The sequence below is a fragment of the Serinus canaria genome, chromosome 11, assembly GCF_022539315.1.
Source record: "Serinus canaria isolate serCan28SL12 chromosome 11, serCan2020, whole genome shotgun sequence".
Classification (NCBI taxonomy): domain Eukaryota; kingdom Metazoa; phylum Chordata; class Aves; order Passeriformes; family Fringillidae; genus Serinus; species Serinus canaria.
In genome coordinates, this window is record NC_066325.1 from 10903404 (window position 1) to 10915857 (window position 12454).

Consider the following 12454-nt stretch of genomic DNA (forward strand, 5'->3'; position numbering starts at 1 on the left):
GAGGGGCAGGGGCAGAGAGCACCAGGAGGGGTGGCTGTGAAGAGGGGGAGCCGGGCGGCTAATAAATCTTGTTAAAGATCTATTTTTTTTCATATACTGATTGGCTTGCGTTCCGGCGCAACGCGGCCCCGCACGGTATTTAGCACATGCAGAAAGTTGGAGCTGATCTTAAATGGCTCGGAGGTGACTGCAATCCAGGAGCCGGCGCACTTGAGCCTCTGAGTGCTGGGGAGGGCCAGGGAAGCGCGGAGCCCTCCCGCTGGTTGGGCCCGGCCGCGGCAGCCCAGCGGGGTCCTGCCAGTCCTTCCACTGACAACACCCCGCGAAGGAGGAGCCTCGCCGGGCCGTGCTGAAGGCGTCAGGAGCTGCAATTTCCAACTTAGCATCTTGGCAGGACCCTTCGGAAAGCGAGAGCGAGGAGGAAGGGGGAAAAAAAAGCCCCCCAGTGCAAGGGGGAGAGAAAGAGAAAGAGAGGAGGGGGGGAGGGAAAGAAGGGAAAGCAAGGGGGGGAGAAAAAGGAGGAAGCGGTGCCCGGCTGCAGGCGAAAGCGGAGCAGCAGCCCCGGCGCAGAGCAAGGTGCCGCCTCTGCCCAGCTGGCGAGGGCGGAGAGGCGCCCGCGAAGCCCCGGCCGCAGCCGCCCCAACCCGGCAGCGCGGCGGCTCCCTCCCGGCGCCTTGGGCTCCCGGGTATATGTGCGCGCCTGGCCATGTCGTATCCTCAGGGTTACTTGTACCAGCCGTCAGCGTCCTTGGCTCTCTCTTCCTGCCCGGCGTACAGCACCAGCGTGATCTCCGGACCCAGGACCGATGAACTTGGGAGATCTTCTTCGGGCTCCGCTTTTTCCCCTTATGCCGGATCTACCGCCTTTACCGCCCCTTCCCCGGGTTACAACTCCCACCTCCAGTACGGCACCGACCCGGCCGCCGCCGCCGCCGCCGCCTTCACTTCCTACGTGGTAAGAGCAACCGCGGGCAGCCGACACCGCGCCGGGCACGACGGCATCCCGTGGGCGCCTGTCCCCCCCTCCCGGGCCTGCTTTTTGTTCCCATTTTATTTTTGAGATCTCGGGGACAAAAGGGAGCGCGTCTCCCCGCCTCGCCGCCCAACTTTCCCGCATCGCCGCCCTGCCCTGCCTCACACTGTTGCTGGCGGCAGCGGCAGGCAGGGCCGGGCGCGGGGGGAGCCACCGTCACGGCCCGGGTGAGCAGGACCAGGGCAGGCGGGGACCGGTTTAATTCCCTTAAAAAAAAAAAAAAAGTATAAAAAATATCTATCATAGTTCTGCAACAATCAGCTTGTTGTGATCGAAAAGAGAATTAATTCAGGACGGGTCGGCGATGGTAGAAATCCGGGTGATAAATCCAGGCAACTTTCCCCTGCCCGGCGATAATTAGGCTTAAATATTGCAGAGCTCTAATCCCATGGCCGCGAGCTGCTCCGCGGGGCTGCGCGGGGAAGGGGAAGGTAGGGCACTGCGCCGCCGTGCGCGCCCGCGGGGCACCGCGGGGCCAGTCCGAGTGCGGGACATTCACACCGCAGAGCTGCCGCCAAGCCAACGCCCCTCAGTTTCCCCCAAAAACCGGCGACTTTGGTTCAGCTTCTCCTCTGTGTTTAGGGCAGAGTTTTACAGTTCCTTCTTTCCTTCTTCTGTATAAATTTCTTTTCTCTTGCTTTTTTATTTTTGCCCCTTTCCCCCCTTCCTCCCCCCCTTTTTTTGTTTCTCTTTTATGTTCTTTTCTTCTCTCTTTTCTTCTTCCTTTTATTTTTTCCTCCTCCCGTCCCTGGGCAGGGAAGAACGGCCCTGCCCGGCCGGCCAGCCGCCTGGGCCCGGCAGGTTGTCTGCCGCGATCGCAGAGCGCGGGGAAAGGCTCCGGTCCTCCTACCGCTGTCCGCCCCCACGCCGCGCTGCCCACTTGCTTTTCCGCTCCTGCATTTGGGGGAGAACCGCTGGATTGCTGCAAGCAGCCGGTGATCTCCTGGGGTCGGAGACTACGGGCCCCGGAGAGCGCCCAGGGCCCTTCCTCCCGGGAAAGAACCGGGGGACAAGCCGGGCAGGGCCCGGCGCCGGGGGAGAGGCGGCGGGGCGCGGGCAGGGGGTGCGGGCAGGCCCTGGTGTTGCCTTTGCCCTGTCATTGCCGCCCCGCGGCCGCTGACCTCGCCCCGCCGGGCCGCTCTCCCCTCTCTCCCCAGGGCTCGCCCTACGACCACACGCCGGGCATGGCCGGTTCCCTGGGGTACCACCCGTACGCGGCGCCGCTCGGCTCCTACCCCTACGGGGACCCTGCGTACCGCAAGAACGCGACGCGGGACGCCACGGCCACCCTCAAGGCCTGGCTCAACGAGCACCGGAAAAACCCCTACCCCACCAAGGGCGAGAAGATCATGCTGGCCATCATCACCAAAATGACCCTCACCCAGGTCTCTACCTGGTTCGCCAACGCGCGGCGACGGCTCAAGAAGGAGAACAAAATGACTTGGACCCCACGAAACCGCAGCGAGGACGAGGAGGAAGAGGAGAACATCGACCTGGAGAAAAACGACGAGGACGAGCCCCAGAAACTGGAGGAGAAGGGGGACCCCGGGACTCCGGACACAGGTAGGACAGCGGGCTCGGCCGGGTCACCGCGGCCGCGCCCTCGGGGCTGCCCCGGCCCGGTGCGGCGGTGGCGGGGCGGCCTATTCCCCCGAGCGTGCAGCCGGGGCGGGGGGAGCCGGCGGGCAGCGGAGCGGGCCTGGCTACGGCGGGAACCGAAGGGTGGGCGGCGAAGTGGGTGGGCGGGTTTGGGGGCGCAGGGCGAGACCGAGAGCTGCCCCCCCACCCCTGTCCTTTCTCCCCCTACCAGGAGCGGTGGATCCCAAGGCAGCGCCGGGCTGCGAGCGCCTCCAGGAGTCCCCCGGCCCCCGGGAAGCCGAGAGCGGCCTCAGCGACTCGGATTGCAAAGAGCTAGCGGAGGAACGGCTCGACGGGCCGCCCGTCCCCCACAAGGCGCCCGGCGCTTCCCCGCTGGGACCGTGTCCGGCGGGCCGTGGGCCGCCGCCGGCGGGCGGCGAGGAGCCCCCGCCGTACCGCCCGCCCTCCGCCGCCGCCGGGCCGCCGCACGCCGCCGACCTGCACCCGCTGCTGCCCGCCGCCAACGGCGCCTCTGTCATCCACTCGCCGCAGCAGGCGGCCCTCGCCAAGCCCAAGCTCTGGTCGTTGGCCGAGATCGCCACCTCGGCGGACAAGGCGAAGGAGGCCGGCGGCGAGGCGGCGCCCCCCGGCCCCGCCGTGCTGGGCGGCAGCGGCCCGTCTCGCTCGCCGCCGCGGCCGCGCTCGCCCTCCGCGCAGTGCCCCTTCCCCAACGGGGCGGTCCTGCCCCGGCCGCTCTACTACACGGCGCCCTTCTACCCCGGCTACACGAACTACGGCTCCTTCGGGGCCCTGCACGGGCACCCCGCCGGCGGCCCCGCCGCCACCGCCCCCGGCGCCCACTTCAATGGATTAAATCAGACTGTCCTCAGCAGAGCCGAGAGCCTGGCTAAAGACACTAAAATGATCAGGAGCCAGTCCCAAGTAGACCTTTGCAAAGACTCACCTTACGAACTGAAGAAAGGTATGTCCAACATTTAATATCGGCTTCTCCTCCCTATCCCCTCCTGGGACTGTGGTTTTGTTCCTTTTTTTCCCTCCCTTTTTTTAATTTATTTGAGAGAAATAATAAATTGCTTTGGCAGTTATTTTTCCAGTACCAAAAGAAAAACAAAACAAACAGAAAAAGACCAGCTCCCCCCTCCCTCCCAGCCCCTCTTCAAAAGTTTATAGAGTCTATTTGAAATGGCTGGTGGAAACCGCCCAGAAATGTCTTAAGCAAGTGAAAAGCAAACGAGTGACACGCTCTCTCTCACACACACAAAGAAGAAAGATTTGTATTAAATCTTATTCTGTATATTTAATGTAGCTTTTTTGTATTTAAATTGATAATACAGTATCTTTGAAGTAAATTATGAAATCAAGACAACTGTACAGGCATTAATGTTGTTTTCGTAATATAAATATATACATTTCTGTGTCTTTTTCCGAATTGTTTCATAGTTTTAAAATATATATATACAAGTTTAATTTAATTTTTTATGCCTATTGTTTTTTTTTTCCTTGGGTGTGAGTTAAACTATAATGCAAAAACGAGACAAAAAAAGGAAATAGGTTATACGTATTAGATTAAAAAAAAACCCCAAACCTGCAGCCGCCTTTGTAAAATGCAAATATTTAATTAAAAGAGATTTTTAACAGAATCAAAACCACTCTCTTTTTGCAACGGGCAGATATGTGCATAGCTGCGGAAAAATAAAAGCATGTCTTAAAAGAGACGCGGGGCTCCATTTAGGACCTCTCAGTAGTACCTGAAGCCTTTTTGGAAGTGGCAGGAAATTTTAAAGAGGTCGGGGGGCTCCGGAGGCGAGAGCCGCCCGCGGGGCCGGGAGAGGCGAGCGGCGGCGGCAGCGGGACGGGGCCGGGTGCGGGAGGGACTGTTCCCAGAGGTGAAGGCTTAAATCAGGCCACGCACAAAAGCACTTGTTAGAAACACCAAATCGAAACGCAGTCCCATCTTTTAACCTAATTACTTCCAATCACTGTCGTGTTTTATGCAAAGCAATCAGCTGGTGAACTTTGCTAATGAGTTCGATTTTCTGCCAGATTTAGCCCGCGTCGCTGCAGCAGCGGTGCTGCGGCGGCAGCCGGGGCCGCCGGCTGCCCGGGCGAAGGCGCTCGGGGCGGCGGGGGCCGCCGCGGCCCCTTTCCCCTGTCCCGCTGGCCGGCCCCGGCGCGCAGCACCGCTGTGCCCGGCCCGCGGTCTAGGGCGGTCCCGGCGGGGCCCACGGGCGCGCAGCCCCGCGCAGGGCCGGCCGCGGGCGCGGTGCTCCCGGCGCTGGCAGGTAGGTGTCACACTCGGCCCGGCTTTGGCTCCCGCTCGGCCGTGCGGGAGTCCCGCGGGGCCGCGCTCCGCTCCGCGCTAAGGCCGCAGAGCCGCGGCCGGTGTGGGACAGGGGCCGCGCCGCCGGGGCGATCCCGGCCACCAGAAGTCCCTTGGGTGCGGGGACAGAGAGCGCCCCGAGCCCCCTCCGCGCCGTTCTGCCGTTCCACTGCCCGAGGCAAGGGGAAGCGGGTCCCCGAACGGATTTGGGGCTCCCCAGCGCGGAACCTCCAACCAAAAGTCAGCTCCCGCTCGTGGGGCTGCCCGAGCAGCCCGGGTCCCCTGCAAAGAAATAACAGCGAGGACTGCTCCAGCACCTGGCTTCGGGCACGGGTCCCTCCTTGTTCACTGTGGATTTGGGGATGTCAGCTGTACGCTGACATCGACACTGCTGATGTGATGGGAATAGGACTGGGACCTCTGGGGCTGGTGCTGAGACACCCCTCCGTTTGCTTGGATTTTTTTTTCTTTACGAGCCAGATAATTATTTTGCAATCTTCTCAACTTTGTCAGAGCCATTTATTAGCTGTAACAGGTTTATTCATGCATATTTACATTTTACGGGAATTTAAATAGTAGTTTGTATTTTGAGTTTTAAAGATGCAGTCTATGCTCGATTGGTTATGCGATTTTTTGTAGATAATGTGGTTTAAAATCAAAATTGTTTCAACTGAACATGAAAAGAACCAAATACTCCTGGAATAATAGTATGTTATTTTGTCATCCTATTAATGATAAATTATTTAAAAAAAAAAACGCTCGAATTCCTCCGTTGAATATTTCATTTCCAGTCGGTGAGACCTGCAGGAAGGCGTATTTTTCGCCCAGCAGTGAGCTTTACTGGACTCACCTGCTTTGTTTAAAACGGGATAAAGTTCTGGCGGCGAGGGGCAGGGTGGCGCTGGCCCGGGTAGAATCAGCCCCGATGTGCGGGACTGGAGGCAAAGAGCCGTGGGCCGCCTCTAGCCCGGGCTGTGCCGGCCCCGTCCCCGGCGGAGATCGCCTCCGGCGGAACTCGGGGAAACTCCCTGGCGCCCTGTGCTAGAGGGAGCGACAAAGCCCCTCAGGATCGCGCTCCCGAGACAACAGGTTCCGCAGAGGAACGACTAACCTCCAAATAAATAGGTTTCAATTATTCATCTAGCTATGGATTTTTTTTTTTAATTGTCGTGCTACCTTTCCACAGCTGATCTTCCGATCTTTGAAAAAGCTATTTTGCAAAGCAGCTTAGGAGCTTCGCTCGTTCAAAAGCCTTACTCCTTATACTCAGGGCTATTCTGAATAGGTCTAATAGCGATCTCAATACGGTTTTCGTTTGATGTATAAATTCCTAAGGGAATTAACCGTTTCCTTTAAGTTGCAGCCTGTCGCTTATTTTAAACCATAACTATTATTGCAAACCAAACGATTTCATATAACAATTTTATTCATCACCCTTTTCCCCTGCCACTGGAGATATACTGTATAGCCATTCTTAAACATAAGCACGAATTTACCAGTTTCCTTCCCGTAACAGAGTAGGGGGGAGGAGGCAGCCTTCGCCTTTTTTACCTCTGGCATGTTAATTTCTTGTTTAAAAAAAAAAAAAAAAAAAAAGACGCGAGGATATCTTAAAATAAAAATAACGCCTGCTGCCAGTTAGAGCTGCCTTAGGTTACTCGGGAGCAGCCCTCGGAGCAGCCGGGAGCGACTCTCCCTCTGGGAGCAGAGCCCTCCCGGCCCGCGGGCTGCCCCGCGGAGCTTTGGGGCGCGTGTGTTTCGCTGCCGCTGCGAAGCGCTTTTTGGGCAGGTGAGGGGAAAGAGCGGGGCTGGAGGTGGGCTCCTCCAGCCTGGGCTTTCATCAGCTCGCCTGGCAGCAGGTGCTTGCCCAGGGGTGCAGGTGGGAACGGCCCAGGCTCCGCTGGGCGCAGCTCCGCTCCCGGAAGGAACCGCTGGCCCCTTTCTGTGCCCACTCCCTCTCCTTTCCGTCCCGGGCCCCACGGCACGGCCCTTGATGGGGCGGGGGCGCCGCGACCCCTACGCCGCCCGCCTGGACGGCGCGGGTGAAGCGGCGCAGGTGGCAGAGGGGCCGCCCTCTCCCGCAGGTGACAGTGCAACATCCCCCCAAAACCCTCCAGCGCGGCCGACAAGCGTGTTGGCGTGGCTGGCCCGGCAGGGCCCACGCGTGGGGCTGCAGGAACAGCTCAGTCCGCAGGTCCCGTCCGCGGACCGAGGATCCGGGACCCTAGAGGAGACAAGCGGGGGCTCCCGGCGGCAAGCGGCAGCTCGCCGGGCAGGGAGTGCAGCTCGCCTCGGGGAGCCGGGGCGACGTTCCCCTCCTCGCCCGTCCCAGCCAAGCGCCCTAACCCCGGGGAAGGATGAGGCTTCCCGGGAGAAACCCGGGCAAGTGTCCCGAGGTCAGGCGTGCCCGTTCCGATGGGCCTACCGACACCTCAGCGCGCCCGGGATGACGGGACCGACCCCAGGTGGACTGCGAGCCCAGGGCTGCAGCCATTGGTCCCATCCATCCTATCCACGGCAAAATTCTCTCACTCCTGGAAGCAAAGAGACAGAGGTGGGGGTGCGGTCCAGCGCAGCCCCCGAGCTCCGGCAGGGAGCCCCCTGTACATCCAGCCCCGATTCTCAATCGCGGGGACGGAGGGCGAGAGAGGCTGGGAGCCTGGCGCAGCCCTGCTGCTTCCTCCTTCACGCTTAAAAACAAAACAAATCCTAATTTAGACCCTCAACACCCCGGACCGTGTTTACATCCCCCCCGCTGCTCTCCCCGCGAGTGTTGCCTTTCCAATTGTCACGATTAACCTACGGGGCTCCCGCTCGGCGCGGAGCCTCCGCGGCGGCCGGGCCGGCGCGGTCGCGTCTAATTGGCTTATTGAACCTCCCCCCACACACCTCCCCCGCCCCGGCAAGAGGTTCTGAACAGCATCTTCTCTTGCCGTGCCTAGGAACTACGTGAAAGCCCCTCCGCCAAGAAAACACGGGAAATCACACAGTCAGCAAGTTTAAAGGAGACGAATAAAAAATATCACAGGGGTTTGCAGAAGGGAAAAGTACAGGAATTTCAACCCAAAACTGAGACGAGTTTAGGAAAAAAAACAAAAACAGAAACGAAAGAAAACAAAGGAAAATTCGTCCCCACGGCCCGGCCCGGCCGGCGCCCAGCGCCGGTGCGCAGCCGCTGGTATTCCTCAGCCGAGGCGCGGTGCGCCCAGCTGCTCCATGTTCCGCCCGGCTCCGCAGTGTTCCGCCCGCCCCAGCAGCAGCAGCCTGGTTCGGGGCAGGCTTGGAGCCGCACGGGAGTGCCGGGGAGTCCGCCCGCCCCCCCCACCATCCCCCTCCCGCTCCCCTCTTTCTGTGACCTGCCACGATTATTAGTAAGGACATCTGTGGCTGGCAAGGGAACAAGTGTTACCAAAACCAGAACCGGCTGTTTTTCCAAATGAGCAATATGTTAATTCCTCATCCCCCCTCTGGTTTCTTTAAAACCTGGCACAAATACATCAATGGCGGAGAATAAGGAGCCTTTGCAGAGAACAAGTGGCAGTTTTGAATTTACCTTTTGTGTGCGCCTCAGATGCAATCTTGAGGCATTTTTTCCCTTCTCTCCCACAGAAAAAGAGTGTTAATCTGCCCTATCTTGGGACCCAAAAGGATTGGAGTGGAGTAGATATTCACTGGAATCACATAGGGGAATAAGGGTCTTGCTTTATTGAATCATCAAATCCCAGGAATGAAGCTCTTAATTAATTATGGGTGCTAAAAATTCAGGCCAGCTGTTTCTTTTTACTTGGCTCTGACAGAGAAAGACAAAGTCTACATCGAGATCTTCTAAGGCGCATTCAGCATAAATCAGCGCCCTCGGCGGCGCTCCCGGCCGCGGCGCGACCCGGCGGTGACAGATGGCGCATTGTCCCCGCATTCCTCCACCGCGCCTCCGCGGGCGCGGAAGCGGTCGCCCGGCGGCGCGGTCCGACTCAAACCGGGGACCTTTCTCTGCCAGGGAAAGGGCTCGTCCGGGACCAGGAGGGACGAACGGGCCGCGCCTGGCCGAGGTGCCGGCCCTGCCCGACGGGGCGGCCGCGGCAGCGGCTCCTGCGCAGGCTCTGCCTTTTCTTGCCCGAGAGCGCTCTGCAGGCGCCTCCTCCGCCCCTGGCAGTCCCAAAGCGCCGTTCCCAGTCCCTGCCCCTGCTCCGAGGCTGTGGCTGGAGCCCCAGCACCTAAGGCCTCCTAGGCTTCCCTCGCTGCATCCAGCACCCTCGGCGATACCTCCACGGGACCACCTAACGCTGACGCGAGGGACACGGGGAATCCCCAACACGGGCGCTTCTGCTTTTCTCCCGAAGGCAGAAGCGTTTCCCTGCGCGGCCGCGGAGTCCCCCGGGAGGGATGCGCCGGGCCCCACAAGGGGCAGGAGGCAGCGGGGGTCTCAAAGGCGCGGAGAGCCCCGCAGGAGGTGCAGCCGCGGCCCGCCGGGTCACCTGCATCCCACTCCACGCCACCTCCCCCCCTCTTTTGGGGGGCGGCCGCCTTCGCTAAATACCCGGTACTCAACAGGAGCCACCCGCGCTATTTTCATGGCCAGTCTGCGGGCGAGGGGCGCCCATGGCGGAAGGGGCTACCCGAGCCCCTCTCGCCTCCTCTTGCACTTTTGTGTCAGGGAAATCTCTGCGGGTTCGCCTCGGCGGGGCCGAACACGGGAGGCTAGTGCGGGGGTGCTCAGTGACCCCTCAGGATCGCACCCCGCCGGGCGCTTCCAGCCTCCTCAGCCGAGGATCCCTTCACCTCCAACTACCAGAAAATAAATGTCCTCCGCACGGCGTTACTCATCTGTTATAATTAGAGCATGTGCGAACTCGCAGCGTGCCGGGAGCCCGGCTCGGGTTGATGCAGGCACTTGTGCAATAACCACCTCTTTCTGCCGTGGCGGTGCTGCGCGGGCAGCCCGGCAAGGGCCGGCTGGGGCCGCATCCTGCCCCGAGCCCGTCCTGGCTCGGCTCGCCCCTGCGTCCGCGACGGGAAGGGAGCGGCATCGTCCTGATACCTCTTTTGCCCCGAAATTGGCTCTTGTTTGCCTAAAGCTAACCACAGACCTCTCCACGCTCATGGCTGATGGATGCAAATGTAAATGTGCACTTATTTAATTGGATCAGGTCCCAAGATAAAAGAGATAAACGGCTCCCAGTTTGCCAAGTTATTTTCAGAGGCATGCAGTGATGTGTGGAGGGAAAGTTAATGAAGAGGAGAAGAGACACACTGTACTTAAAATACCTCAGGTCTAGACTCGGGGAGAGGGAAGCATCGAACTCCGCAGCGGCGGACCGGCGGGGGGCTCCGCGCCCCGGCCCCGCGCAGCCCGGCTCGGCGGGGCCTCAGGTACCGCACGTAGCTCCTCGCCCAAGCCTCGGAGGCTGTGCCCAGCGTGGCAATTAATGCTCTTCCCCTCTTCCCTCCACCAAAATTGTTCTCCGTTACTACCGTCTCCCCTTGTTCCTCCCCGTGTTCTACATCCGTATGCATGAGACATTAACAGACGGTTATTGATACAAACATAGTTTTTGTTGCTAAAGGCCTTCCAAAACAAATTCTCAGGCTGAATGCCAATGTATGCATGTTGGCTGGTGACAGCTGATTAGTGAAATGATTTACGGCCAAGTTAAAAAAAATGATACCGTCAAAGGCAGCAATTTGAAAAAAAGATAAGAGAGTACAGCCTCAAGGCTTCCCACTGTAAAGCCACCCAACAAATCCAAACCTACACTACAAATACCTGAAACACTCAAGGAATCAATTGGTCGCAGATTAAATACAGTCTGTATTCTGACTCGCCCTGGTAATCTGTAACTCTCCACAGGAGCAGCCCCTCGATTTATGCCTCTAGCCTCACCTGCGGCAGGGCTGGCTCCTGCCCGGGCTGCCCTGCCGGCCTCCCAGCATCCCTGCAATCGGAGACTTAGGCCTCCTTTTTGTTTCAAGACTTTCTCTCATTAATTGATTAAAAAAATCCCCCTTCCCTCATTTCTCTGTAGCTCTTCTTCATAAAGAAAGCTTTTGCTCTGCAATAAAGTAAGAGACTTTGATCCCAGATCATCCTCTTAGGCCTTCCAGCTGAAATCAGCGGAGAAACTATGTGGAGTTATTGTTCGCACTTGCTGCACTTCTGATTCAGAAAGGGCTGATTTATTAGCTTGTCAAGGGAAGCATTGTTCAGGAAGGCAATCAAAAAGCACTTACCTAGCTAAACTAAAATTACTGCCTTTTCAGTGGCTAATTTGTATAACTCCCATGGAGGAACTTGGGTAGTGTTTGATGAGGCATAAAATGATGATTAATGAATTTATTGGCCTGCTGCTCATCAAATAGGAGTAGTATATCTTTCCTCTATTGGGCGTTGGGTCTAATGCTACATGTCTGTGTAAAGCAAGTCCAATATGATCTCCTTTTTAGCCCCCTTTTAACCCCCATGACCTGAAGAATATCACCGTGTAACAGAGGCAACATCAGGGGACTGCAAAGACAAAGAGCCCGCTTGATAAAACGGTAAATGAGAAATGTGAGGAAAGTTGCTGCAGGGACAGATCTGCTCAGTTTTCGGCTTTCAATCACTTTGACTACTGAAGTGGGAAGAATGTAGAAACTAGATAAGGTGTGAGAAGCGAAAAGAAAATGATAAACCAATTTTAACTTTCATAAAGGATCCAGCCAAACAACTTCATTGGTACTTGAAAGAAGGAGCGCGTGCGGGAAGTGCAGGGATTCCCGAGCAATCAGGCATGCTGCAGCACGGCACCACCCAGCTGAGCATGGAGACACAGGGAAGATGCCCCCAAACTGGCCATATCCAGGGCCAGCATGTAACATGGTTGGAACTCTGATCAGATTTGGTGCAACCATTTTGAGCTGATACATTTTATGTCCTTTTCCCTCCACTGAAACAGCTTTCTCCTCTGCTCAGTATTTAATGCTCGAATCACTGTTTTGGGGCTGAGGGCTTCTGAGAGAAATTACTTACTTTCTCCCTTTTAAAAGCCCATACTAAATTGCTTGTGTGCCCACCTGGATACACATGTGACTTACAGGGTATCTTATGCTCTACACATTTCTGCTTTGAGCTTGAGACCCCCAGAAATGCTGCTGACATTTTCAAAAACTTGTTAAAATAAGTTTGCCTGAGATTTGGAGTCCAAGATCTTCCCAGGAATGAATCAATTTAGCTCTTAGCTTCCATGCTAAGTTCCCCATTTCTGCAGCTCTGAAGCTTGTCAAGAGATCTGCAGCTTGCACGTCTCCCAGTGAAGATGCACATGCCTTATCTGGAGCCTGTTGCCAAAAAGGCAGCATGTCTAATTACCTTTTGAGGTTTCTCAGAAGTACCCTCAGGCCTGTGTGTCAGCAGCCCACCGTGCTGAAGACTGAGAAGGTGCAAGAACATTTTGCAGAACTGCTGATGTGACTAACACTTGCTAGATGATGTGATGTTTCAGGCTCCAATAAGGCTCAGAGGAGCA

General features: G+C 57.5%; 1 protein-coding gene and 1 long non-coding RNA gene across 4 annotated transcripts in view; one reads left to right on the forward strand and one right to left on the reverse strand.

Annotated features, from left to right (window-relative positions):
- Window positions 1–12454, reverse strand: part of LOC103816630 (uncharacterized) — a 255567-nt gene that overhangs the window by 20211 nt on the left and 222902 nt on the right. Inside the window, exon 1 of one of the 3 annotated variants that reach the window (XR_007778570.1) lies at window positions 899–916. The exons of 1 other annotated variant lie outside the window; for it this stretch is intronic. This is a non-coding gene — a long non-coding RNA (uncharacterized LOC103816630). Of the gene's footprint in view, window positions 1–733; window positions 835–898; window positions 917–12454 lie in introns of those variants that run through there. One more of the 3 variants, XR_007778571.1, reaches the window with a different exon arrangement.
- Window positions 314–4371, forward strand: IRX5 (iroquois homeobox 5). Its single transcript, XM_050978947.1, has 3 exons — window positions 314–955; window positions 2191–2596; window positions 2844–4371. Exons 1-3 carry the CDS (start codon window positions 707–709, stop codon window positions 3608–3610), a joined length of 1422 nt encoding a protein of 473 aa, XP_050834904.1. The 5' UTR covers window positions 314–706; the 3' UTR covers window positions 3611–4371.

Bases quoted from the DNA above. Each gene is read 5' to 3' on its own strand.
- IRX5 (XM_050978947.1), top strand. From the start codon at position 707: ATGTCGTATCCTCAGGGTTACTTGTACCAGCCGTCAGCGTCCTTGGCT. The intron at 956-2,190 runs GTAAGAGCAACC...CTCTCTCCCCAG, and splicing joins CCGCCTTCACTTCCTACGTG to GGCTCGCCCTACGACCACAC. The intron at 2,597-2,843 runs GTAGGACAGCGG...TCCCCCTACCAG, and splicing joins CCCCGGGACTCCGGACACAG to GAGCGGTGGATCCCAAGGCA.